The following is a 27982-nucleotide window of genomic DNA, read 5'->3' as shown; positions in this document are numbered from 1 at the left end:
ATCTTGTTCTCCTTATAATATAGAACTGCGGATTACCTCAAGAGACGCAGGACTGTGTGTCTGTAACGCAGGAGGCTAGCATACCAGGGTCCTCGGTGGGGGCTGAGTACCCTAAGATCGGTGTTGACGCTCCAACAAGAAGTGGCCTGTTAGTTATTTGCCAGATAGAAACGTTAGCATCTCCTCTGCATAGAATTAATTTTTTCTCATGGTGTTAGACTTGGGCAGACCCAGGATCCTTTTTTTTTTTTCTTTTTCAGGAGCAGGCCTTCAAATCTTTGTTTTTTTCACCTTCATGACCTCTAAGAACTTTTCCGCGTGTAGCAGTTATTCATTAAACCTTGTACCAGCGTCCTCTGCTTGAGAAACTTGCTGGTACAAGTGGTCATCTTGCTTTTCCAGCTTGTTATGCTTATGGTCCAGCTGGTTAGTGAGACTATACATTTTTGTGTGTGTTGTGCACAAGCCCTGTCTTGCCTGGCTCAGCCAGCAGGGTTTTCATATCAAGGTCTGAGTAATCCCCATGGAGTTCCCTGCCTAGGGCATCTCCACGTCTGGCTGTTTGGAGGGGTTTTTCTTTTTCAAAAGTGATCTTAGGCTGATGTTGATCGTGCTTCACCATGTCTCTTGTCCCCTTCATACAGGCAAGCTGCTCCGGTCGAAGATATCCCAGAGTCAGCACTGTCACATAATCACGTTGTGAGGGAATGAGAGGCGCCGGGCCCTAGTAGTCTGTGTGGGGAGAGCACAGAGACTATAGGATACTTTCCCAAGGGAATCCTCCACGCCAGAGCGGAGACCTCTTTGTGGATCACAGAGGCGCTGGTCCCGCCACACCCTGGGTACCAAGAGTAGAACACGACTCTCAGCTGTGTGCCCTCCTGATGACATAGTGACAGTGGCCACCTACGCATCAAGTGTAGGTGGAGGGCCTGGGGTGGTGAGTCAGGATGCCTGCATTCAGGGCAGTCTTAAATCTTGAAGTCCCATACCAGCAGGCATTGGTCTCAGAGGATGTATGCCACCCTGGGGGCTGAGTGTCCGCATGTGCGATCGTGTCCTGTACTTGCATGCTTGTTGCAGTAGTCCTTGCCAGTGTCCCTCTCTCATAGATGTGCCACGTCTAGTGGGGGTGGGCGGGGAGAATACTTGTGCAAGACACGCCTCCTTCCCTTGTGCCTCACAGAGTCCCTCCTTGGCCGGCAACACCAGTTGTTGCTGTTAGGGGCCCAGGCAGGCTGCGCGCTGTCGCCAATAGTGCAGTCATGCAGCAGTCCTCACATGCGGCAGCATGCCTGGCACATCACTCTCCACACTTGCACAGTCCGGCCAGGGGGAACTTGAAGCCGCACACTTCAAGGGCGCTGCAGCGGAGCCCAGTCCTCCTGCACTCCAGTAGATTCTCTGACAGTATTCTTCCAAATAGCTGTCTGGCCGCAGCTCCAGCAGGCTGCACCTCACAGTAATTTCTCAACAGGCGGAACACCACAGTCCCGCGCTGTCGGTGAAGAATGCTGGCCCTGGGGCGTCGTTCCACACCCCCGGGACAGCACTGACTCCCAGACTGGCAATAGCCACAGTGGGATGGTAGGATCCATGCCAGATTAGCACCCCGGCTAGCAAAGCCTTCTTACCAGGTAGCCACCTTGTGCCGCGGCTCTTGAGCGGTTCCCTGCTCACCTTAACAATAGCTTCAAGAGCAGTAGCTCTTACCACCAGGTGGTGGGTATGAAGGAATGGTCAGACAAGCAAATCCTAAGGCACTGAACATGAATAATATCCAATCAGTGTCCATTTTGAATCCAAGCAGTAATGCATCAGGACATAGCATATAAGCTGGCCCTGGTGGATGGGATCCCCCAGGCCTTTAATAGTTTTGGGCAACTGTGTGCCCCCCTCCTTTGCAAATACAGCCGGGCCCCAGGGGATGGGGTATCTGGGGCCAAAATCAGCCCAGGTAGGTAAGGGAGCTGCATGCCCCCCCTTCCCTTTACATATACAGCCAGCCCCTGGGGCCGAAAACCGGCATGGTGGTTAGGCACATGACACCTCCCCTCCTAACACACACACACACACACACACACACACACACACACACACACACACACACACACACACACACACACACACACACACACACACACACACACACACACACACACACACACACACACACACACACACACACACACACACACACACACACACACACACACACACACACATAAATATCTTATCACCTCTCATGGTCTGGGGGCGCTTAAAAAAGCAAGCATGAGAGGGGGTCAGCAATGTAGCCCTGGTCTCCTTGAGAGAGGGGGGGGGGGGGGGCAGGCAATCTAAGGTGCTGTGGTGCATTGTGAATAAAGGGAGGGTTAATAAGAGACAAAAACAACTTGCAAATGGTCAGACCCAACACCAGAAATCCGGAGTATGGAGAGCTTGTTATATTAGATACTGAATATTAGATTTAAGATCTACATTTTTATCATTCTAGACAGTATGCCCCTTTGAAACATTATTTTCATGTGCTCTAACATAATCCATGGAGACCTATGAATGTTATGCAAAACTCGGCGGAGAAAAATAATATCTTGCATGACTTATGGCCCTTCTAAAGTAAGGGTGCTGCTTTTTTTTGTCGTTATGTATATGAAATCTGGATTTTCAGTGTGGTCACCCCATATTTTTCGTCGGACTGTATATTTTTGCCTGCTTTAGAACTCTGTGCACTTTAACCCGCTAAACCAATCATAAAGTGCATGTGCAATTCCTTTAAACATGGTTGAATTGGAATATTCCTAATTGGCATATTTTCCAGTGTTTGGTACAAAATGCTTCCAGGGCCTGCAAGTTAAATGTCACTAGTGGACTGCAGCACGATTGTGCCAACCACTTCAAAGACTGTGTAAAACATGGCTTCAGGCCTACCATTGTATCCGAACTGTGGCAGTTGAAACACTGCAGTTTAGCCTGTCAAAATGAACGCTTTTGATAGGTCAAAACATCCCATTTAAATACTAGTAAGACACCCGTATGTAGGCCTACTAGCCCACACTGCTGGTTGCATGGTATTTAAAAACAGGACATTTAACGTCAATATATCCTAATTGATACTTGAACCAAAGAGCTTTTTTTATTTTTTTATTGTGGCAGGCCTAGCAGTCCTAAGTAGGAAACTAGAGTGCATATTAAATAACCTAAAACTATATTTCGGAAATGTGACTAGCTAGAAAAATAAATGAGCTCCGATAGTTCTAAGGCCAATTCAGTGGTGGAGTTAGAATTAAAAAAAAAAGATATATATATATTAAGGAAGATCTACTCTTAGAGAGTTACCTTTTCCCTGTTTGAAGTTCTTGGAGTCTAATTTTGAATTTGCTCTCTTTCTCCTAGCCCAGGATTATCATTTGAATTGGTGTAAAATGCTTCTAAGAACTAACAATATGCTGGGCTGTATTAGCAGAGATAACTGATCCTAACCTCTCAGAATATTCAGGGTGGGGGCTATGAGCATTCTTTTTACTTTTACCCAGCACTTAGTGGTGCACTTTAAAGTCAGATAACAGGATGGAAAGACCGTTATGTATCAACTGTCTAGTTGCTAATAAATCCTGCTTTGCTCCATCAGACTTCTGTTTCTAGGTTTTACACATAACACTGGGGGTGCACTTAAAAGAAAGGGAAAGAGGATGCTAAGAACATTTTTAAGTATCTGTCTGGCTGCTGGAAAACCATACATTTATTCTACCAGACTTCTGTCCTTGAGACAGCCACTGTGCCCACACAATAAACCCAAATGGATCAGGAATCATTGCGCTCCACTAGCTAGGGTAGAGAATAAATGTGGAACCTACAGGCATCCAATGCCAAACACTTCTGGACCTGAGAAGTAACAGAAGAGGACTAGACCTGCTCTCTGTGATCTGAGAGGAGCCATAAAGGACTGGACCTGGAGACCCCATCCTCCACAACCTCTAATTAAAATTAAGGGAAGGTCCTGGACTACCAGACCATTGGTTATCATTGACACTTTGTGCTTCTTGGTGCCATTTCTACTTAAAACTTTAAAAATTCATATCTCTGGTTCCTCTTATTGGATTTTGTTATTTAGATGTCATATTGTTTATTACATTTTACTCTGTTTTTCTAATTCGGTTAAGGATTTTTACTGTCTTGCATGTTTACTTTATTACTAATTTAGTACTGCATAAGCACTTTATACATTGCCCTTTATAAAGCCTGTTTTCTCTGTGCCATAGCTAGCAGGGTGTGGAGATAAGGTTAATTCAGTGACTTCAAGGGTTTATCCGGACAAGAGTTGTAATGATTCCTTGAGGTGGATTGTCTCTCACCATGGATAAATCAATTTCTTACACTTCAGATGCATGACTATTATGTTTTGGCTAAGTGGCAAGTGCTTAAAACAAATTTGTCCTCGTCTTGTTTTTTCAAGACCTGTGCAGTGCTCTCAGGAAAGAGGAGCTTGCCAGTTTACTGACTTCTCTGACTCAGCTCATCCCATCCCAGAACAAACATAAATTATGTCTACTAACTGTGAAGTGATTAGGCCACCTGCTGCTCCTTCTACTTTCATTTTGGTATGTTTCTCTGGCGCTGTGTTGGGAAATTGTGAGGCAGCAAGAGAAAGGTACACACGAGTGGGCACATCCGTATGTGCCCACCACTGCACTGGAACTAGGAGAAGAAATATTCTGATTGCCACACCACATCATCTATGTGTTACGAGTAAGCATGCACTGCTGCTGTGATACTGGTATTGTTCTGTTTCTGAAGGAGACTCGCACTGCTGAAGAACATTCTGTACTGTGTGTAAAGTAAACTGTGTGAAAATCGTATTGTACAGCACGTGTGAAATGAGTCTTTTACTAACAACATTGAAATAGCTAAGAAGTGAACTGCACAAACATTTTAAAATATATAGCAGTAGTTACGCTGGCACATTTTGCATGGTGAAATAAATGTCTTATAAGATTAAAACAATTCAGTACACCATACTTGCTGATTTGCAAATGATAAATATTTTGCTGAAACCAAATTTCCAAACATTGTCTATGCACTATATAGTTTTCAGTAAAATTCCATGTAAGTGAGAAAGTCTGTGGCCATTTCAATGGAAAATGTGCTGTCTGTAAATGACAGTGCACTAGCACATCATGATTTAGTAATGTATTTATTAAAAGTGAGTTTTTAAACATGAACTGAAAAGATTTCCGCCCTCTGCCCTGATGACAACGCTATTAGAGAACTAAGAGGCATGTCAGGGATCGTATATACCCTAGATGTGGGCTTGATTCTTGGAGCAAACGTTTAGTCTATTAAATAGGAGTTTTTAAAATGCAAAACCTGCATATTTTAAGTTGTTCTCATATGTGAAAATAAAGAAAAAGGTGGTCCATAAAATAAAACGTTTGTCTAGCATCACACAGTTTGACACCACTTTATGGGAGAAGTACATTTCAGTTAGGTCAAGTAGATTATTCACGTTGCTAGACCTGCAGGTGTAGTTGCATCTGTGTTTTTTCAAGGCCTGAAGTATGCATTGCTGCTACCTGTTTTTACTTGTTCTACGTACTGAAGTAAACCCTTCTCAGCTGCTACTGCCACATACATGACTTTGTGCTGGGTAAGAGTGCACTAGTCCTACCCATGCTGTGCCTGTAGTGTGTATTTGTGAAACAAGTGTTTAACTGAACACAATCAATAACTATTGGCTTTGTCAGTACATATTTAGAAAGTGGAATGATAAACAATGATTGAAATAAGACAGCAAAGCCTTAACCAACAAAGGAGGGTGAGTTTTGTTTTCAGGTTGAAATGTTGCTGCTTTACCATAAATACCTTTTAAAAGTGCCTTTGTTTCATTCTCTATTTCTGTTATTTTTAGCTTGGGAAGACTAGAAAATATGGTAAAACCTATGCAATTTGAAACGTTTATGGGAAGAGCATTTTCCTAGCAGCTCATTACAAGTAAACTGGATAAAAGTATACGTTGAGCTAAGTTACAAAGTATATTTAGAAAACATCAGAAAGCCCAGTTTATTTAAAATCTGTTGTAGTTCAAGCAATTATTGAATTTGAGAAGCTATTTTATACTCAGACACTGCATTAGAATACACGGAGAAGCTTTCTTTAGTGTTATTTTAGATAAAACTTTTCATGTTGAAATAATTTCCAATTACTGTTGAACATAAGTGCCAAGGAAGAAAACATATTACATTCTCAGAAGTAGCCCATAATAAAAGCACTTGACAAGTATTCATAGTCCACTGGAATAACCAGAGTGCAGCAGAAATTTGAACTGTCCTTAATCACCGGTCAGTTTCTTGTCTGCTCGTTTTTCAAACGATGTAGCTGTGTTCCCTAACTGAGTGTCTTGGTGGGCTTACCCTCCTAAACAATCCTATCTTATTTTTATACGGATAACATTCAACTTGTCTGAAGGAAAAAGCCAGGTTGCCACTACAACACTAATTCAGGTGTGACCGAGTTCAACATTTTCAATAGCTCAGCCCCACCGCATTTAAAGTTCATTCCCCCATCCCCAATTCAAGACCCTATGGTCTAGCGGTTCCCTATGAATATTTATCTGTCAGACCTCTTGTTCAGTGGCAAAATGGTTACTTATCTTTAGTAGTAGTTTTAACTCTTGAAACATTTTTTTGATTTATATGCAACCCTTCCACCTTGCGTTTCATCCTTCTGAAGTCTCTGAATTGGGTAACAGTTTTGCTTATTTACAGCTTTAAAAACACAGAAGTGTGGTATGAAGTGCTCCTACAAAGTTGTCATATTTATAATTGGGTCTACATGATCCTTCCTGCTTATTCCATCATAATGCTGCCTCAAGAGTTTTATATTGCTGAAACGTTTTTGTTCTTAATAGAATTGAAGGCAACACCTTTGGGGTATGCAGAGCTAAATGGAGAAACTCTTCTCAAGTTGCTAAGACTTTCCCTCTTTAATATCCAATTCAATTGCCTGAATCAAAAGTATGTCAGTTCTTCATATGAACAGTGTCACCAGCACTCTCTCGTCCATAACACTTCTGGATAAATAGTTCAGCATAATACTGATAGCCGGAAACATCTGCATGTGGAGAGTTCTAACTGCCATTGTCCTGTAAAAATGAAGGCCACTGTGACTAATTAATATAAAGGAACATTTCATCAAATTGCACTTTTTTTCAACAGATCCAGGGAGCGTGGACCTAGAGAAAGTAGTCAACATTATAGTGGATCAGTCACTGAAAAATAAGTTTTTCAGTAAAGAATCTGGCCGTATGTGCTACACCATTATTCAGGTGAGTGTAAGGCAGAAATAAAGTTGGGGAAGGGGCAACACATAAAATCCCCCACCAAGAAAATATATTAAAATGTCTTTGTAGCCTCCGAAGGAGAATGTAGTTATTGACTTTTTATCTTCTCTAAATAAGGGGCTATGTGTTCTTGTAGGTAAAGCTTTGGCCTGCATGCAGTGCAGGTACTAGTCTGCTTTATTCTGTGCTACGAATCCCTAGGGTTGTGAATCTTGGAAGGATTCCTTACTGTAGGACAATGATGAAGTCTAAAACCTTTTATTCATCAGGAGAGAATGTTGGGAAATTCCCTAAAGTATTACTTTAATCCATCTCTAGGAGGATGAATTGGATGCTACCTAACTAAACATGTTAGTTAGGGGTACCAGGACTACTTGGAAGCTCGTCACTGCAGCCACATCCAAAAAATAGAACAGAAGGTATAAACTGATCACTGTTTTGCACTAGTAGAGTGTTGAGGGCTGGACATGGGGGGGCTGATCACAGAATCAATCTTTCAGCTCTTTCCAGAGGCTCAGAGGGAAGGGTGACCCGTTCCTGAACCTACAAAGTCTGTCCTGGTTGTAAAACTTTGGATCTGGTTAAGACTAGAGCAGAGCTTGGAAGGCTTGGCAGCTGGGATAAAGTAGGAGCAAAGAATCCACCAGGAGTGAGCTGGAGGAGCTACAAAACACAAGTACTCTGATCAAAGGCTTTTGGTATATTGTTGGGCCATGGGTGATGGCCGCAGAAAGGAACATATTGGAACGGTGCTGAAATTTGGTGCCCATCTTGGAGTGGAGACTCAATAAAGGACAATTGGACTGCTTACAGCTGTCTTCTTTGATGGTGCAGAACCATAACAGACAGGGCTCTTGTAACTCTCTGAAAGATTTATCTTCCCTTTTTGTTATCAAAGCTGTTTATACTTGACAATCTGCGGAGATAAAACTTTGTCGACACACTTGCCTAGATTACAGTGTAAATTTAAAAACTAGCAACTTAATGGAGGGTCAAATTTGTCCTTTTAAACTACTGCAACATTTATCAAGTGGTCAGCTGGTGTAAAAAAAAATTGAAGTAAAAGCCAGGAGGTTGATGGACCCCCTGCATTAGTAACTTTAAAAAAAAACACTCTTTCCCGCTTAAGGAATTTAAAGGTGTCCTGATAGATTTCTATAGTAGTACAGTCAATTCCAACTGTAGCACAGGTGTCCTGTAAGAGGTCATGTACAACAAATCTTGAAAAATCTATTTGGCAGAAAGAGTGACTCTAAGTGGTTACTGCCGATATATGAATGGACCCCGGTTAGAGAACAGATTTTGGCAGATTAGGCACCTGTTGCCGTAACGTTTATAACCCTAATATAGACAACAGCAATCTTTTCCACCTCGTACCATTAGATCTTGTTTGAAGTTTTTCAAAATCAACATTCATTTTTTCAGTGGATTCAAAGCCTGTAGATGTCCTGCTGTCAAGTTGGAGTCTGGCTGTCATGCAAAATCCTTCTGCTTCTGGATAAGCTGTCTAGTCTGCAAGATAACATGGTGGTGTACACTACAGACAGTCGTGATAGATATGGATAACTTGCCTTGCCTAGTTCAAAGTAATCAGGATCATTGTAGTCTATGAATTCCTACTTAGTCTGTATTATTTCTCTCCGGTAGCAAATCAGTGTATCAGTACTTCTCCAGGGAATCTAAATGCTCTTCTGCCACTTCTTAGTTCAGCTCCCATTTGTGTTCTTACAAATACCAAGTTTAAGGCATTTGCATTTTTGGTTTTAATCCATAGGAGTTGTTGAACTGTGCCACCTGGTGACAAATTACTTAATACTAAATCTGGTGCGCTTCCCTAGACAGCACCACTGTCCTCTGCTTCCCTTCATTTTCTGACAGGGTGCACCCTGGTCACATTGTCAATCTATATCAAATATCCACGGAGGAGTTGACAAAAATGCTTGGTGAGCACCTTTATGTAGTGGCAAGATGATATAGTTGAGCCTGACAATCCTTTAAACAGACATCTGACACCTATTAGCAGTGTTTGATACAGTGGCTCATCCATGCCTGCTTGTGTCATCTTAAGTGACTCCTACTTTTCAACATTACCATGTATCTATTGTGGTCCAATTACTTTAGGTACATCAATTTTCTGAGGTAATCTCATTTTTGGATCTCTCAACCCTTGCATCCTCTGGTTGAAAATCTGACAGTCTTAGATAGTGTCCTATTCCCTAGGCACACTGAAATGTTTCTACCACTCTTCCTCCTCACCCACCAATATTCCCACTGACTATGAGACACTTTTGCTCCTCAAGTAAGAATCTAGGGATGTCTCTTTAACAATAGCATGCATTTGGAATTATTCATCACCACAAAAGTTGCAGAATCGCGTACCCATGTGCTAATCATGAGCAGATAAACAACACAGTTTACTAGTGTGTTTTATGCTGTATGTTATTAATACCTTAAACTATTTTCACCACCAGCATGCTACGCAACTTACTCTGTCACTTGCTCACTAATGGACACTGGTTAGCTGTCTGCCAAGAACCAGGCAAAGTACAAACTACCTGCTTTGGTGTGAACTGTATTGCAGCGATGTGCTTTCAGCAAATGATTTGAAGTAAAATGTTCCTGGGCCTCCCCACTGATCCACCACCCAAAGCAAGAGAAATGCCACCCTTTCTTGATGAGGACACCACTCCGGTGGTGTTAGGGGTGTAGTTAGGGATACCTGCTGTCTAGGTAGAGATTACCCGAGTCCTACCAGTATAGTAGCCACTAATACGCTCGGATGACACAAAGGGGTCGGAGCCTACATCAGAGACCAACTGGTTATAGTGTATGGTTTATACATCCCAATTATTAGTTCTCTGCTGGAATACAGTCTGATGATCTGAAGCCCACCTCCGTTCATCAGACTGGCAAATTCCTTTCATCAATAATCTGTTACGTAGACCCCTTTACAAGTTCAAGGTCTGTGAGAATGGCAGTACAACTCTCCTGGATCTATGCTTCCTCGTTAACACCCTGGTGAGTGCCTGGTCAAAAGATGAGAACAGCCTTGAACAAATACCTGTCACACAAGACTTATTTCCTAATTGACAAGCTGATCCAGTCAGAAGGGGGCTAGGGTGTCACTTTTGTATACTGAGTGCACTTCCAATCCTGGGACATACATCTTGCACATTCACTGCATGAGCAGGGTCGGCTGCGCCCCTTCAGCATCTGGTGGTACTAATCCAGCCTATCTCCCAGAGAGGAATATAAATTAACTCCAGACTAGGAGGCCCTCACTGTCACCTAGCAGAAATGGAGAGGGTCGTCCAAGCAGAGGAAGTCTGAGTTAAAGGCAGATAGGAGCTAGTACCTACCACCAGCCCTCTCCAACGAATAGAGAGTGGCACAGGGGAGCTGGAATGCCCAGCAGAACTGATACCAGATCAGATCACATCAACAAAAAAGGCTCATTGTCCTAGCTCAATGAACCCACTGGCTCCCAAAACACACATCCCAGGTATGGCAAAGGCAAAAAAGAACCCAGGTAATTGTGACTGAACAGATGTTACCAGAAAGTAGCTAGTAGGCAGCCCCTCCTAAAAGTTACAGGTACCCCTGAGTTTAGACTAATGCTACCACCACTGTCAGTCTAGTACAGCCCTGGCAGAGAGTAGCCACTCTTTGTTAAAGAAGGGTGCACTAAGCACGATACCTCTACCTCAGAGGAAAGCTCTAGGGTTCCAATCCATGGAAGTAAGGGGATCCTCCATGGACATGCATGATTTTAATATTCACCGAGGTAGGGATCAAGAAAACCTAAAGCAGCTTTCCAGTGACTTGCCTGGAGATCAACGTAGGAAAGGAAAGCACACTCTCCAGAGCCATGCAGAAGACTTATGTTCCCGCATATGCCCCCTCCACAGATCAGAATGGCTGATTCTTACTCCCCAGTGGGAGAAGATTGATCAACTGAGTGGGTAGATGAGTGAAAAAGACAGTTTGCATTCCCGTGCAGTAATCCTGCTTCATGTTTCACAGTGAAATCTAGTCCCTGCAGAGATCACCAGAGCAACTTAGGGTTCTTCCCTCATTGCCATCAGCTACTTGAGACTTTTGCAGTGAGTCTGTGCTACAAACTTCACCCCAAACAAGTAATGCCTAGACAGACCAGTTCTGCTCCTTCGTCAGCAGTCTGTAGCTAACAAATGTCACTAGATGCTCCCTTCTCATTAAGCTGTTAAAGAACTGCCCCAATTCCCTTGTCAGAAGCATCCGTCTCAATAACTGAAATGTAAAATTATGTATAAAGTACAACAAATGCTCAGATAAGAGCTTCTAGACACTTACTACATTAACAATGTAAAAAGTGTGGTCCGTTGCTAACCAACAAGAGACTCATGAAAAAAAATCATGTTTTAGCTCTTTCAGAAGTTTGATGTGGCTTTTCCAGCTTGAAGAAGTTGATTCCAAAGCATGGTACCCAACACCATTATCAAATGACCTCCTCTCAGAGAAAGATGAAATCTGGCAGAGATAAGATGATGGATATTGGAGTTATCTTAGAGACGTAGGTGGCGAATGGATACTAAGACATTTCTGTGGACTGGAGGGGCCAGTTAGGTACTGCACTATGAATTAGTGTTTTTAATTGGACATGATTATTGATTGGAAGCCAATAAAGACCATTCAACTTTGTAAAACTGTCTCCCATTTTGGTATACTTAAGAATCTAGCAGTCACATTCTGAACTAGCTTAAGTTTTCATAACAGACAGTCAAGTAAACCAAGATAGAGCACATTGGAATGATTCAATCTAGCTATCACTAGGGCATTGGCAAAACGTTTCCAGGATGCTAAGAACAGAAAGCTGATATTTTTTTTAGCATTCTGATTGTGCCAAAACAGGATGCTATAAACCTACTGATATGAATCTTAAGATAGTTTGTTGTCAAACTTGACCGAGGTTTGTAACTGCCTCTGTCACAGAAGATGGGATCCCAATTCCTCAGGCCACCAATGCTCATTCGAGAATTGCTGATCCCTGCCTAGGACCATCAATTCACACGTACCGTTGAGTTGTAAATGAGTCTCACTCATCCACTCTCGAACTTTAAATTAGACAACGCTTGAATCTCTGCACACAAGCCTTTATTGTAGGTAAGCAAGGCAATGATCTGAGTGTCGTCCACACAGGAAAACACCTCAAAACCAAAGTCTGGCTATAATCTGGTGTACTGCATAAGTGCTGTCTTCAAGTCTTTAAAAGCCTTTTGACTTTCTTCAGTACAGATCACTGTCCTGGGCTGTTTCTTCGAGGTCAGGCTGTTAAAGGAGCAACAATGGTCCTATAGTTTTCCACAAAGTTCTGATAATAGCTAGTAAAACTCAGAAAGGCCCTACCTGGGTTCTGGGTAGTTGGAATCTTCCAGTTCAGTAGTGCCCGGACAGTCGCTTCCAGGGGTTGACTTCCTATTACCCACCGATGCCGGAGATAAACAATAGAGGGCTGACCCACTTGGTTGCCTTGATGGTCAGTTTGGTCCCCTGCATTCTTACCAGTGCCTGCTCCATGTGGTTCTCCCACGAGCTGCTGAACATGCTGGTCATGTAATCCAGGTAAGCCACACACAACTCTTCCAAGCTTGACAACACATGGTTGACCAGGCACTGGAAAGCGGTGGGAACATATTTCAGTTCTTAAGGCATACACTTAAATTGGTAGCGACCCTCTCAGCTTACAAATACTGTCTTCCCCTTGGCACTATGTGTTAAAGCAATCAGCTAGTAGGACTGGTTAGATCAAAAGTCCTAAGGTCATTTTCTATGCCCAATGTATCCAGCAGCTCAACGAAATAGGAGGGGCATGGGTTTTCATCACAGTATATAGGCTGCAACAGTCCACACAGAAGCACAAGTCATTTATCCACTAGAACCTTCTGGGTTGGCCCAGAGATTACGGGAGAGTTCAAGCTTGGTTACTTCGGGGATCTCCAGACAGGAAGTGCAAAAAAGGTGTTCTAGGGGTAAAAACTAGGCCTGGGCAGAGTTCCACAGAGTTGATTAAAAATTCTGTGGAATTCCGCAGAGCAGAGTCCTGTGACCCAGAGTCCTGAATGAGTCCGATCTCAGAAGTGGTAAGCAGGGTCGGGCCTAGACAGTGACCTGGCCTGAACTCAGGCCAGGGCCGCAGGCAGCGAAAGCTGCTGTTTCAGTTCTTGTTTGTGCACCAGTGTCCACAAACAGGGAAAAAGAAAAAGAAGACAAGGACATACCTGGGTCCTCCAGGGGTTCCTCCTGTCCTCTTTAGCGGCCTGGCACTCTACCTCCCTCTGCCCCCTGGCAGCAGAGAGAGGCCTTGTGGGTCAGAGCTGGTGCTGGCAGCAGCACCATGCTGCCATACCAACGTCGGTCGGGCTGAGTGCGCACACTGCAGCCCAGTTATGGGCTGCACAGAGCAGACTGTCTGCGCTTGCTCTGTGTAGCCCATAACTTCGCTGCAGTGCGCACCAGGTGAGCTCTGCTCCGCTGGCGGGGCTAGTGAGATTTTTGGACAAAGGAGAGCAGTGCCAAAAACTCAGTTAGCTCCACCAGTGGAACTCCCCACCCACCCACCCCCAGATTAAACCCTCTTCTTTCTGCGTTATCACCCTCTGAGAGAACAAAAGGCATGGCAAGACGTGATCCCACTTCCTCACTGTTGAGGGGAATCAAACAGAGTCCCCATCATGCACTTTAAGGTCTTATTGAGCACTCCACCAACCTATTGGTCTAGGTGTGCTATACTGGGGAGCTATGAGTTGTCGCAACTGCTGCTTCCCACTTTGCTTTCATAAAAAAGGAGATTGTTTGTTCCTCTTTTGGAAACAAAAGTCTGGGGAAGTACAACCCTGTAAGATCCCTAGGAGAGGGCTCTTGGCAGTAGTGCTCTTTTATTTTTTTATTTTTTACCTGCAGAAGATGGAGGCTCAGCAGGATCAACTACATCAATCCCAATCTACTCAAAGGGCACCTCTGCCACAATAGCAGCATGAAATGTGCCTTGCTCTGGCCACCAGAGTTGCCGCTGGTCTGACAAAACCTCTGCACATCCTGACCAAGTAGAACAGAGGTCCTAACCTGTCTTTGTTCTTTTTGATTCCCTGGTGACCTGCTAAGGATACTTCATGGGCTAATTGCTGTGCACCTGATGAGCCACCAACCTTTTGTTCGCTCCTTGCTCAAGGACAGCAGGATCACTGTACAGGAGTCCCTCTTCTCAAGCCACCTTAACCTTACTGACTACTCCAGTGGAGATATGTTCCTGGGCAATCTTTCACATGCCCACAACTACAGAACAGTCATACTGTGCCTTACAAAACTCCTCCTGTCACAATCGGCAGGTCTGACAGGGGCTCCCATTCCAACACCATAATCCACCTCTTGACAACCTCTATAGCCAGATCAGAAGGTACAGATGCAAGAACAGGTGTCTTCTCAGAGTCTGCTGTTTGCTCTGGCCTACTCACCTTTGGTCTTTCCTTCTCTAGAGTGTCTGCCACCTCACTAGGAATGTGGCTTACAGGCTGTGCCCTGGTGAGCACAGCTGATGAAATCCAAGACATCTAGGCCTCAGGCCCTGGTATTAGCCTGAGTTTAACAAGATCATTCCATAGAAAGCACCTAGTTTCCCTTGACACACATGTTGACCAAGGCCTTCTTACCATTCACCTCTACCCCCACTCTGGCAGGAGGGTACTCCATGTCATCGTTGCTAGCTACCGGACCATAACCTTATGAACCAGGGATGATCTCCTCGGGTAGATATACTTCCACTCAACCACAGTCCTTTGTGGACTAGTAACTCATGGCAGGAGCCTTCCTCCCATTGATACCTGCCACACTTGTATTCCTCAAGTTTGGATGAATATGCTTAAAGGCCTTAGGGTCTAGTGCCTAAATATCCCTGGTAACTAAATTAAACTCATTTGAGCCTCTCTTTTTTTTGCGCCCACTGAAAGCACACTTGCTATCATGGGTACCGCTGGCACTGCATCGTTTACTGGGCAGATGTACTTTCTGTCCTTCTCAGTAATACCTAAAGGCAAAAAGAACCTAGGTGTGTGAGACTGCACAGACTACCATTTGAGCAAAATAACTTGTCCAGATGACTATGCTGTCTATATAACAATGCCAGAAATTGACAGATTTGGTCCATTCTGATGCATGGGACCAGGCATGCCCCCCCTCTCAAACCCATGAAAAGTTTGGCATAAGACGCAGCAAAGGTGGAATCAATTGCAGTTCCCTGCCATTGCGTGAACCAAACTGAAGTGGCCTGGTGGGTGAAAAACAATGGATTGAGATGCAGCCTGAGCGATTGCCAGTGGCTGAGATTAAAGTTAAGCATTCCATCCATCACCTTATTGTTGCGCCAATTGTTGCCTGTCCAGCACATGCTGTTGCTTGTTTGGCTGAATACATTTTGAGCTAGTGTTGGTGCTTTAGTGTTATTTCTGGTTTACTTTTAATTGTCTCTGAGATGTTTACACTATTCATTAGTGTCTTAAACTATGCATCAGATTAAAAAAAAAAGGTTTAATCAAACTAGACAAGTAGAAACCTTAAAGTGGATACAAGTTAGGTAGGACACATTTTAAACTGAAAGTCAGGATATATTTGCTATTTAATCTAGCAACCAATTGTTAAAGACTCTGTATACGTCTTAATATGCTACGTTTGTCTTTTTTTCTTGATTCTACTCGCAGGCTGAGAGTAAGCAATCAGGACAGAATGTATTTCGCAGAGGGCTTCTGAACCGCCTACAGCAGGAGTACAAGGACCGTGAGGAACTGCGTTCCCGATCTGTGCAAGAGTGGATCTGCTATGTGTCTTTCATCTGCAACATTTTTGATTATCTAAGGGTAAATGTTCAACTTTCCTCAGTTAACATTACTTTGCTTGGTTATCCTTTCCTCTGGCAACAACAGAGGGGCAAAAGTTTTTAGTATCTGAGCTTTAGACACAGACATGATAATTCACAGTTGTTGCAAACCCTTCCTGAAATGGTCTAAGGAGCCACAGATTCTTTTATCAAATCTGCATGCGAATACGTAATGCGATTCTGTGCTGATGTGTGAAGACAGACGTTATTGGATAAATCTTTATTTGTATTCAGGGCCTTTAGGTGCAGGGGAATTTCACAAGAATTACATTTTTAACAAATGCCTTTTCCAATCATTTACAGGTAAATAATATGCCAATGCTGGCTCTGGTGAACCCAGTATATGACTGCCTCTTCAGACTGGCTCGGCCTGACAGCTTGCAGAAAGAGGAGGAGGTGAGTGTGAACACAGGGCTGTTTGGAGAGTTTAAACTGTTCCGCAGCTGTTGGTATTTTCTGATCTCAAAGTAGTCTTTATAATATAAGTGGTAATCCATGTTCAGCAGGAATTGTGTTTTCTTTCTCAACTTGATTACCACAAAGCATGTTCCTCACCTTACAATGTATCCCATTACCTGAAGCCACGTAGATGGGATGCCACCTGTCCTGAACAGAAATCCTCCAACATTTAACATGATTCTCAAGTACCTTTTTCTCTACAACTCCGATTTGTTGTATGGTCCAGTACTGTTACATAGTGGTTCATGAGTGCACAATCAGCTGAAAACATAATACGTACGAATTTAGTTTCCATTTGCCACCTGTGAGCTGCAAAAGACCCTGCGCAGGGCAAACAGCAGGACCAGTCAGCCCTCTATGTATATTATGTGATCTCAACAAGCAAGAATTCATACTCTCATTAATCCTAACAGATCTATGCTTACACTTTGCGTGACAATACCTCTGAATTATTTTTGTTGCCCCATGCACAGTTCAGAGTTTACTGCCACTGAAACCTTTCTTTTCTCTTCAGGTGGACTGCCTGGTGTTACAGTTGCACCGTGTCGGTGACCAGCTTGAGAAGATGAATTCCCAGCGCATGGATGAATTGTTCAGTCTCCTGCGAGATGGCTTTCTGCTGCAGGAGGGGCTCAGTTCCCTAGCCCAGCTCCTTCTGCTGGAGATCATAGAGTTCAGAGCAGCAGGCTGGAAGATGACAGATGCTGCCCACAAATATTACTACAGCGAAGTGACGGAATGACATATTCATACTGACACTTCATTGTGGAAGCCACAAAACTATTCAGGCATATCAAAGTTTTTAAATATTTTTAAAGAGATTTTTGTAGTGTTTGTACAGAAGATTTTTACACTGACCTGGAAAATAGCCGTACTCATGCGCTCCAGTAGTATCTGTTTTTATAAGAGGCCAACACTTGAATGGATTGTTGCAATATCTTTTTTAATAAGGACCAATGGCGAATAGGGTGCATTATTATTATTATTTTTTTTTTAATAAAAACGTTGCTACAACCTGATGTTTTTCTTTCCCACACTAAGAACAGACATACCCATTCGATATAAATGCACATTTCTGGCAATGTTTTGGTGTTAGTTGACTGGAGATAGGCTTTATAGAAGGGTATGTGCCTGGCAAGGTAAACATCAGTCCAGTACTATTTTTCTTAACAAGCCAATAAACAAAAGATTCAAATGCCCAAAAACTCCATTACTGGATAACACGTGCTCCTGCTTCGGCCACTGGTGGCAATTAATTCCTGTCCTTTTCTTGAAAATGTAGCACTAATTTAGTAATTAGCCACTCTATGAATAGATGCGACAGCAGGAATATCTGATGGAGGAACGTTTAAGTTATGTTTGGAATTACTAATAGTTGTTAGATAAAGCTCTCAGGTGAAGGGATTGCGTCTTTTATGGCTAAACAGTTTTTTCACGAGAACGGGGACCACTTCTAATGTAGTTTCAATCCCAACATGTCTGGTACAACTTCATTTGACTTCCCTTATTAGCAGCCTTCTATCACCAACAGTTGTGTCCCGTGATCACTGTAAGATCAGAGCTACCAGCAAGAACATATGAAGGTGTTCTCCCATACCGCCTGTGGTTGTGTTGTAAGTCCAGATCTATCCTTCAACAGCAATGGGAGTAGGAGTTGCTCAGTTTCACTTGTTACCGATTACCACTGGCAGCCGTGTATAGATTAGCCTTCTACCACCAGCGGTAGTGTGCGAAGGCCCTGTTAGACTCAGCCATTTTGTGAAGCTCATGTTTCTTCTTGATCACACTACCCTGTTCAAAGAATGCATCAAGCAGCTCCTGGGAGAGCTTCTGGGGCATAAATACACGGCGGTGCTTATTCTCGCGGCATTCTGTGATCAGCCACTTCATAGCCAAGTAACGACGCCGGCTGTCTTGTAGGGGTATTGGGACCTGTAAGAGAAACAACAGAAACGTTCATACAAATACTAACCGCAATACAAAACGTAATTTCTTACTGGAGAGATTTTCAGAGCAATGTGTGAGTTATACAAATGTGTAACCTGCATTTGTGTTCTGTGAGTGTAGGGCAACCTTGCTGGGATTGAGAATCTCACTTTCCTCTCAAGTGAATCATGCCTGTTGGGCACACAAGCTCAGTTTCTTATCTGTACGTGCGTGGGAAGCACAAACTAGGGGTGCAGCCTCGCATACTGCTAATGGGCAGGTCACTTTGCCAGGTACCAAACCTGACTCTTCTACCGACAGTGATGTGGAGCATACTGCCAGGGTAGTATGGTTTGCTGGGGGCAGTGGTATACAACCTCTGGCTACTGCTACTAGGACACAGAGGCTCTCCTACAGAAAGCTAGACGCATACTGCTTAATATAGGTATATTCTGTGGTAGTGAAGGAGAACACATCTGCATGACTGGGGTAAATAGGTTCTTCTAAGGAGGGGCACCAGCATGCTAGTGTACAAAAGCTGCTTTCCTGAATGGCAGGCCCTTACAGAAGCTCTATTTTCTGCTGGAGAGAGGCTACACTACTTGGATAGAAAGGATTTTCTGAGGAGGGGCAGCCTCACAGTGCTGGGGAACATCTACTCTCAACTGTTAATGAGGTGCAGGCTCACACTGCTGGATAACAGCTGCTTTCATCTGTTCATGAGATGCATACTGGGGTACAAAGATCCTTTCTTCTACTGAAGGGAAGAAGCCCCTTTACTCAAAGACAGGCTTCCCATATTAGGGTGGATCCGCATTGCTCTGATTATAGACGCTGTATCCCATAAAGTGAGCCATACGCTAGATTTCAGAGGCTCTGTCTCTGCTGGTAGGACATTTCTGAGCAACAGGTTGATGTCAGCCATTAAGCAAGCGTAATTCTTTGCTGCTGGAAAGCAGCTTATCCATCTGACAAACAAAATTCAACACTCTCCAGCTTGGATTATTCTATTTAGTTCCATTAGTTGTGACATGTTTGCATTGAGGAAGGTCGGTGACCACCAGAGAAAGACTTATGTCTGAGTAAAACGGTGCTATAATCTACATTTTGCAATATACTGTAGAAAGCCCTGAGCAGGCTAGAGTTGTCCACTATACCTTGGGTGTAGAACCTGGCTAGTAGGGTTCTAACTGTAAAACTGACGCAAGATGTAGAACAATTAGGATCACAGTATCAATAATATCTGAAGAGTTTCATGTCATCCCATAATGATACTTAATCAGAGCCTTTTTGATTTTAATCCCAATTAGTCTGTCAGTGAACAGAATTCTAGACTATATGCAAGTTTAGTGACTATGTGGCAAGGTTGTGTTAGTAAGTATGGGCTGTTTGAGATGGCGGTGTAGTTGGGGAGGGTAGAGACTTTTTAAGTGCTGGTTTGACCAACATGATTTTGAACTGCTGAGTTTTCTTGTTGCTCTAAAGTAAGCAGATCTTTTTGAAAGATGCGATTTTGCCAAAGGCCTTAGGTAGAAAAAGGGTGGGACCTTGCACCATTTGTTTCGGGGGCACGTGTTTTAGGTCTGTCATGGGGCATCGTGTTGTGGGCTAAATGTTGACATCTCCCAGGATACCGACGTGCAGATGTTTTAGAATGATGTTTGGTGCAGTCTCTGCAAATCTGCGAGTGTATAATGGTGAAGACTGTAGAAGTGTATGTGATAAATCAGTATAGTAACAGTGATTCCCAATTTCGAGGTGGAGGCTTTTGTATTCCGGGTGGGCAATGTAGTTTCCCTCACCTATGTCATATCAACATTGCTTTTATTTGTCCGTTATGACAAGATGAAAAGTGATAAAAGATGACTATTCGCAGATTGTATTAGTAAAGATGTCAGTACTGTTTTTCACTACTGTTGTACATGCTATGGTTTATGTGCTCACGAGACGGTGTTGAACCTAGAATTGGCTAGACAAGATCTTGTTGTGGTACTGTTTGAGGTGAGTAAACATGATGATTTGATGGTAATCTTTTGAAGGCAGTGCCTATCACCTTGGTGTGGAAAGCATTGGATGGTATACTCTGGTGGAGGCATGAGTTGGGTGATGCAGAAAAATATATATATTTTTTAAATTACAGGGTAATGACGGTGCGGGGAGAAGACGTTAGCAATGGCGGGGGTATCCTCTGTGTATGGAATGGTTTTGAGTATTTATTGGGTTGATGAGCTATTATGCCTTACAGTACACTTGTGCTGGAATGTGACCGTGAGTCAGGTAGAGAGGTCATGGGCTAAAACACTGAAGCTTCTGCATGAGCAAATTTGTTTCTACCCAGTGTTTTTTTTGGATGAGACAGGTAAGTCAGGGGAGTTACCGTGCTATAATGGATACCTCCCATGGAGGAGTAGATCAAGAGAAAAGACTGAAGATGGAAGGCTGTGGCGAGTTTGTCCCTTTGCGTTTGAAGTGCAGCGTTTGGAAGTACACTTCCTTTCCTAATATTGATCTCATGGGGATTTCCCTTTTCTCCTGGCGAGGGTGATTTGTTTTTCTGATGCTGGAGGGATAAAGGGGTGGGGGGGAGGGGTTGGGGGGGATAATTCTAGCTGATCTAACATCATATTTGAATGTGATTGATTCCTCCTCCACAAAAATAAACAAACAGCAGCTTAATTAATAGCTTCTCTTTCCAGGTTTATGGATAATGCTGGAAAGAGTTAGTCGACAAGACAGAATCTTATGGACACGTCACCATGGAATTTCATACGATATGTTCCCCCCCCCACCCGAACAGTATCTTTCCCCCTGTTCATGACACCAGATGAGTCAATCAAGCTACACCCAGACAATGAAAAGCCAAAGGCTATACTGCATACCTCTACTTAGTACCCAAACGCTCTGACAACATAATTCCTTGGCACCTGTAATCAGTAGACTGGTTCCTGATGCAAATTCACCCCTTCTCATTTGCTTGTGGACCAGGCTCTGCTTACTCACCGTACTAGCACTCCAGCCAGCATTCCATACCACTGAATCTTCCTCAGACCTCTTTACCACCACAACTCCCCCCCGTACGGTGGATGTGGGCCTATTTCTGTTAGTCAAGCTTCTCGCACTGCTGTATACTTTTAAATGGTGCAGCTAACAATCTTCTTGCACCTCTCTTCACAGGTATTTCCACTTTCTTTTCACAGCTGAAAGGAAAGATGCCTCTCCATTCCACTTGAATTATAGTTAACTGCCGTAATGTTCCTATGTAGATTCTGAAAGGTCAGAACATGAAAGATTTTCTCTTACCAGGGTAATTGTCATTGGCGGGTATAGGGAAGTTTTGGGCGCAGTACACATTATTGGCTAGTGCCTGCTTTTCACTGCTGGTTTCTGACTTATGAAAAGGATTGTGCTATCCCTTGAACTGGCCACAAAGAGAAAACGTTCCCAATCGACTGTGATGAAGAAGACAGATAGGGGACTCCCTCCTATATCTTTGATCTAATTTTCTGTCTTTTTACAGGCAAATTAGCATATAACTTTAAATCGGGGTAAGCCTGATACAGCTGCTTGCCCTTCCCAATTTAATAAAATTATAAAAATGTGCAGAAGGCATCAATTTGGACACATGACTCTCCAAGGATATAACACGGAAGGGATATGGATAAACTGGTAAGTTGGTGTAGTTAAAAAGGATAAGTTACTTACCTGTAAATCCTAGTTCTCTTCCAGGGGTATCCTCAAAGTCATAAACATTGAATATTCCCGCCCTCGTGCGGGGACCCCGGAGCATACATAAAATACACACATATAAATGTATGAAATATGCACGAAAAATGTATATATAGCATTTTTGGTAGACAACTTTTCATACTAAACTCATATATACGTGTGTATAACAGCAATGCAGACTATATTCATAAACAGGCTAAAATGCTTTATTTCTATGGAGTTATTTTTTTTTTTATAAACATTCCTTTTCAAAATTACAATAAGAGAAACTTTCCAAAGCCCCATAGCTGGGCCCAGGGAAAGAAGCAGTAGCAACATCAGTGAAAAAAAGAGAAAAAACTACATTGAAACCAATGGAGCATTATTAGCCAATAGGCTGCATGCAGGTTAACACAGGAGAACCATAAAATTCTGGCACCATGCCTTTAAGACCATGAGCCCCTCCAGTATCCCACCATGCCTCAGGGGTGAAGGAGAGGTGACAGTTGGTTCACAGTTAGGTCAGTACTTTTTTACGGTGACAACTTGTCCAGCAGATTCAAAAGATAGTGTGTCCTGCACTTCTAGGAGACTTGCGTCCGGGGAGGAGGGTGGGTTGTTTATGACTTTGATGAGGATACCCCTGGAAGAGAACTAGGATTTACAGGTAAGTAACTTATCCTTCTCTTCCAGGGGATCCTCAATAGTCATAAACATTGAATAGATTAGCAAGCCCATCCCTTAACTCTGCGGACTGTCTAATAGAAGTGCAGGAAGAGATATGTATTATGCAAACAAATTTCTCAGCGATGCTTGCCCAACTTGGGCGTCTGCTCTGGCACCTGAGTCCAAACAGTAATGCCTAGTAAATGTATGTACAGACTTCCATGTAGCAGCCTTACAAATTTCGGAGATTGGAACATTATTAAGGAGGGCAGCCGTAGCCACCTTTCCTCTTGTCGAATGAGCCTTAGGCCTAGCAAGTAGTTGTTTGTTAGCCAATTGATATGCAGTAACAATACATGAAACTATCCATCTAGGTATGGTTTGTTTTGAGGCTGCCTCGCCTGTTCTCAAATTACCGTAATTTACAAATAAGTGGTGAGATTGTCTAATTAGTTTGGTCTTATCCAAGTAAAATTTTAGCACTCTTTTCAAATCCAGGGAGTGCAAAGCTTTCTCCGCCGGAGTATCCGGATTGGGGAAAAAAGTTGGTAGTGAAATAGTCTGATTAATGTGAAAATCTGACACCACCTTCGGTAAGAATGATGGATGAGTTCGCAGAACCACTCTATTCTCGTGGAAGACTGTGTATGGTTCTTTGGAGGACAAAGCCTGAATTTCACTGACCCTCCTCGCGGAAGTAATGGCTACCAGAAAAGCCGTATTCCACGTAAGGTGTTGCAAAGAGGCTGTGTGGATAGGTTCAAAAGGAGGGCCCATGAGTTTTGATAGTACTATGTTTAGCTCCCATGGAGGGGAGGGTTTTCGAGTGGGTGGAAAAACTTTTTTCAAACCTTCTAAGAAATCCTAGACTACTGGCTTTGTAAAAAAGGATTCCTGAGAAGGTGACTTACGATAGGCTGTAATGGCAGATAAATGTACCTTAATAGAGGACACTTGCAGGCCCGATTTTGCCAAATGGAGTAGGTAAGACAGTATGACCTCCTCCTGAGCCAGTATAGGATTCTGACCCTGCTGACGACACCATATGTAGAACCTCTTCCACTTGAACGCGTAAGAACGCCACGTGGAAGGTTGGCTGGACTCCTTTAAGATGTTCATGCACTCCTGCGAGAGCCCTAGGTGCCCATACTGCAGGAATTCAGGAGCCATGCCGTCAAGCTCAGAGAGGGAAAGTCGGGTGAAGTATCCTGCCTCCCAGCCTGCAAAGGAGATCTGGTCTGCACAGCAGCCTCCTGTGAGGCTGTTCTGATAGGTTGAGGAGATCTGTGTACCAGAACTGACGAGGCCATTGCGGAGCTATGAGAATCATTCTGGTGCTGGATCTGTAGAGTTTGTTTGTCACCGCAGGTATGAAGGGAATCTGTGGAAAAGCGTAGAGAAATATCCCTGACCAGTCGATCAACAGGGCATTCCCTCGAGACCCCGGACGGTAAAACCTGTACGCGAAGTCTGGGCATTTCTTGTTTTCCTAGTCTGCGAAGAGATCTAATTGAGGCCGAACCCATTGACCGAAGATGTCTTCGATGACCTCGTCGTGAAGAACCCAATAGTGGGCGTCCTTGAGAGTTCTGCTCAGGAAGTCCGCCTCCACGTTTTGTTGCCCTGGTAGGTGAACTGCTGTAAGAGACATTCCCCTCGCTAAGAGCCAATGCCAGATGGCCTGAGACTCCCGAGATAGGGGCAGGGATCTCGTTCCTCCATGTCTGTTCAGATAATACATTGTCGTCGTATTGTCTGTTTGCACTAGAAGAGATTTCCCCTGAATCGATGGAGCAAATGACTTGAGAGCCAGATGAACTGCTCTGAGCTCCAGCAGGTTGATGTGGTACTGTCTTTCGTTGTCGGACCACAGGCCCTGAGCTTGAAGGGAACCCAGATGAGCTCCCCATCCCTGAAGAGACGCATCTGTTACTAGAGTGTCGGACGGGATTGGCTGGTGAAACGGAACTCCTACTGATGGGTGAGGTCTGTGCATCCACCATCGTAACGATTGTCGTGCTCCTATCGGAAGACACTTTCTGTCCTCCCAGAGGCCTGTGCTCTGGTTCCAGTTGCTTTCCAGCGCCTCTTGAAGAGGCCTCCTATGTAGCCTGGCATTCGGAACAATGAAAATGCACGAGACCATGGAGCCTAGTAGAGATGTCACCTGACGGGCCGTAGGTGCGTCGGACCTCAGAAGGTCTTGACGCTTTCTCTTTAGTGATAAGTCATTCCTCCAAAGGATACACTCTTTCGAGCTCTGTATTCAGTATTGCTCCCAGGTAGTGGAGGTTTTGCGTTGGGATGAGGGTGGACTTTTGATAGTGGACTTGTAGACCTAGAGATCTGAAAACACTGAGCACAATGTCCTGATGGCTTTTCGCCTACTCCGGAGAGGAGGGTTTCAGTAGCCAGTCATCTAGGTATGGGTAAATGAAGATTTTCTGCTTCCTTAGATGCACTGCTACCGTTCCTACGCATTTTGAGAAAACACGAGGGGCAGATTTTAGGCCAAACGGAAGTACCTTGAACTGATAGTGCTGGGAGGCTATCCAGAAGCGTAGGAATTTCCGATGCTTGGGAATGATCGGGATATGAAGGTACGCGTCTTGCAGGTCTATGGAGCACATCCAGTCTCCTCGATGCAGCTGAGGGAAAATCTGGTGGAGCCAGCATCCTGAACTTTTGCTTTTTTATGTACTTGTTCAGTAGTCGTAAGTCCAGAATCGGTCTGAAAACTCCTTCTCGACCTTTTTTTGCTACCAGGAAGTAGCGGGAGTATACTCCTTTCCCTCTGTGCGTGACTGGGACTTTTTCTATTGCTCTTTTCCATAAAAGGGCGTGAGCCTCTTTGCGTAATAGGCTCATGTGAGCCGGATTGCATTTGGTTGGTGGCAAGTGAGGAGGAGGTTGTCGGAAAAGAAGAGAGTACCCATTCTCTACAATGTTCAGCACCCATTTGTCTTTTGTTATGCCACGCCACTCGTGAATGAACGCTGTGATACACACTCTCTTCTCCCCCCCTGACACCCCCCACCCCACCCCGGAGTGGTGCACGGTGCTAAGGGAAGCGAGTCCTCATTGTTTTGCAGGAGCTTTGGGTGTGGACTGCTGAGGTCTGCTTGACCCTCGGTCTCTCGTGGCCTTACAAGATTGGAAGAGTGGATGCCCTTGCCTCTGTTGTGGCCTCTGGGACCAATGAGGGGCTTGAACCCTCTGCTGAAAAGGGCGCCTGTCGTAAGGTCTGTACCTTCGCCTGAAGTCCTTCCTTTTCTCCAGGCCCACTGCCCTCATGGTGTCCACTTCCGCCTTCATACGCGCCATCTCCTCGTCTGTGTGGGTTCCAAAAAGCGAGTTGCCGTTGAACGGAAGGTTTAAGATACGCTGCTGCGCTTCCTGCTTCAATCCTGTAAGTCTCAGCCAGGAAGACCTTCTCGCACAAACCCCATGCGCGTAACCATGCGCTGCTAAGTCTGCCCCATCTGCTGTTGCACTGATTACCTGATTGGAGACCAGACTCCCCTCCTGAAGGATCTCCTGAAAATCCTGCCTGTCCTCCCTAGGCAGCTTCTCTGTGAACCTGCTCAGCGAGTCCCAGAGTGATCGGTCGTATCTGCCTAAGAGTGCGGAAGCGCTGGAGACCTTCATCATGGAAGCCGCCATGCCACACATCTTCCTCCCCAGAGAGTCCAGGTGCCTACTCTACTTGTCCAGTGGAACCGTGGAGAAGGATGCCACTGAGTGCGTCTTCTGGGCTGCGGCCAATATGACTGAGTCCGGCGGTGGATGAGTCCTGGGAAACAAAGGATCTTGCTCAGGTGCCTTATACTTCTTTAAGATTCTAGCAGGAGCTGATCTGAGGGTGTCTGGTGCTAAAAAGGTGTCCATGGTTGGTTGTAAAAGACCAGGTACCAGCAGTAGCAATTTCTTTTAAACCGCTCTATGTTGCAGGGTTTCAAAGATCACGGATGAGGAGGTGGAAGGTTCCGGGACCTCTATATTCAGCTTTTGTGCTCCCCTGAGAAGCACCTCGTTAAAGGTTGTGATATCGTCCACCGGGGAAACTCTAGCTGGTGGAGAATCCGTTAGGGTCGGGGAGTACTCTCTGAGGACCCCGATGACCAAGAAGGAGACCTTCTGCGACGGCGTGACAGTGATCTAGATCTTCTCTGGGAGCGTGACCTGCTCCGAGATGTTGTAGAGGCGCGTCCAGGCCTAGTGGCCGACTGGCGAGACGCAGAACGAGCCCGTCGGGAGAGAAGCCGAAGGTGAGTACATCCTCGAATATTGCGAGTCTGGGGAGGCAGTCGTTCTATTAAGGCTCTCAAACCACCTTGGCGACAAGTTGATGGGCGAGACATGCCCAGACGATGCGGCTCTCGACCGCCCAGATGAACCACTCCTTATGGAGACCACCGGAGATGTTGGAATGGTCTTATCAGTCGGCAGTAGCCGACGTTTTTCTCCTTGTAAGACAGGTAAAACCCTGTGTCGACGTCGACAGTTGCAACAACGTCAAAGGGAGTGACGTGGGCTGCTCTGGTCTCAACGTTGAGCGCCTCGATGGCGATCTCTTGCCCGCGACCTGCTCGACATCGTGTGCGTCGCCGTCGAGAGATGGGCCGTCGACGGCAGATGTCTTTGCTCTCGCCGTTGAGGCGATTTCGCCGTCGTCTTTCATGCCGTCGAAGGGTGCAAGGCCTTCGACGGCGAATGGACACGCCGGTGCTGGCTCGACGTCGATCGGTGGGTTGCCGTCGACGGAGATCTGCCCCTGTGGTGGCCATGTTCCTTCGACGCCGGTCGGGTCGCCGTCAATCTATGGCGATGTGACGGTGGCAGCGATGACTGGGAACAAACAGGTACCTTCCTACCTGCTGGCGTCGATCTAGCCTGTCTCGCAGGAGAATGGCTTGCTGGCTGCCTGGGAAGCGAAGAGGACGATGTCTTCTGCCTCTCATGAAGACCATGAAGTCTGATCA

At 44.6% G+C, this 27982-nt stretch overlaps 2 protein-coding genes across 4 annotated transcripts in view; one reads left to right on the top strand and one right to left on the bottom strand.

Annotated features, from left to right (window-relative positions):
* MIF4GD (MIF4G domain containing) overlaps positions 1-17717 on the top strand; it is a 72174-nt gene extending 54457 nt beyond the window's left edge. For all 3 annotated transcript variants that reach the window (XM_069200138.1, XM_069200137.1, XM_069200136.1), the window contains exons 3-6: positions 7215-7324; positions 16069-16224; positions 16548-16640; positions 17218-17717. In XM_069200138.1, coding sequence (XP_069056239.1) covers positions 7215-7324; positions 16069-16224; positions 16548-16640; positions 17218-17445 — 587 coding nt within the window. In that variant the 3' untranslated portion in view covers positions 17446-17717. The remainder of the gene's footprint in view (positions 1-7214; positions 7325-16068; positions 16225-16547; positions 16641-17217) is intronic.
* Positions 17626-27982, bottom strand: part of MRPS7 (mitochondrial ribosomal protein S7) — a 166264-nt gene continuing 155907 nt past the window's right edge. The window contains exon 5 of the mRNA XM_069200135.1: positions 17626-18635. Coding sequence (XP_069056236.1) covers positions 18414-18635 — 222 coding nt within the window. The 3' untranslated portion in view covers positions 17626-18413. The remainder of the gene's footprint in view (positions 18636-27982) is intronic.

This window comes from Pleurodeles waltl, chromosome 7 (genome assembly GCF_031143425.1).
Source record: "Pleurodeles waltl isolate 20211129_DDA chromosome 7, aPleWal1.hap1.20221129, whole genome shotgun sequence".
NCBI classification, from domain to species: domain Eukaryota; kingdom Metazoa; phylum Chordata; class Amphibia; order Caudata; family Salamandridae; genus Pleurodeles; species Pleurodeles waltl.
The sequence above is the reverse complement of the archived record's forward strand: the minus strand, read 5'-3'. Positions and strand labels throughout refer to the sequence as shown.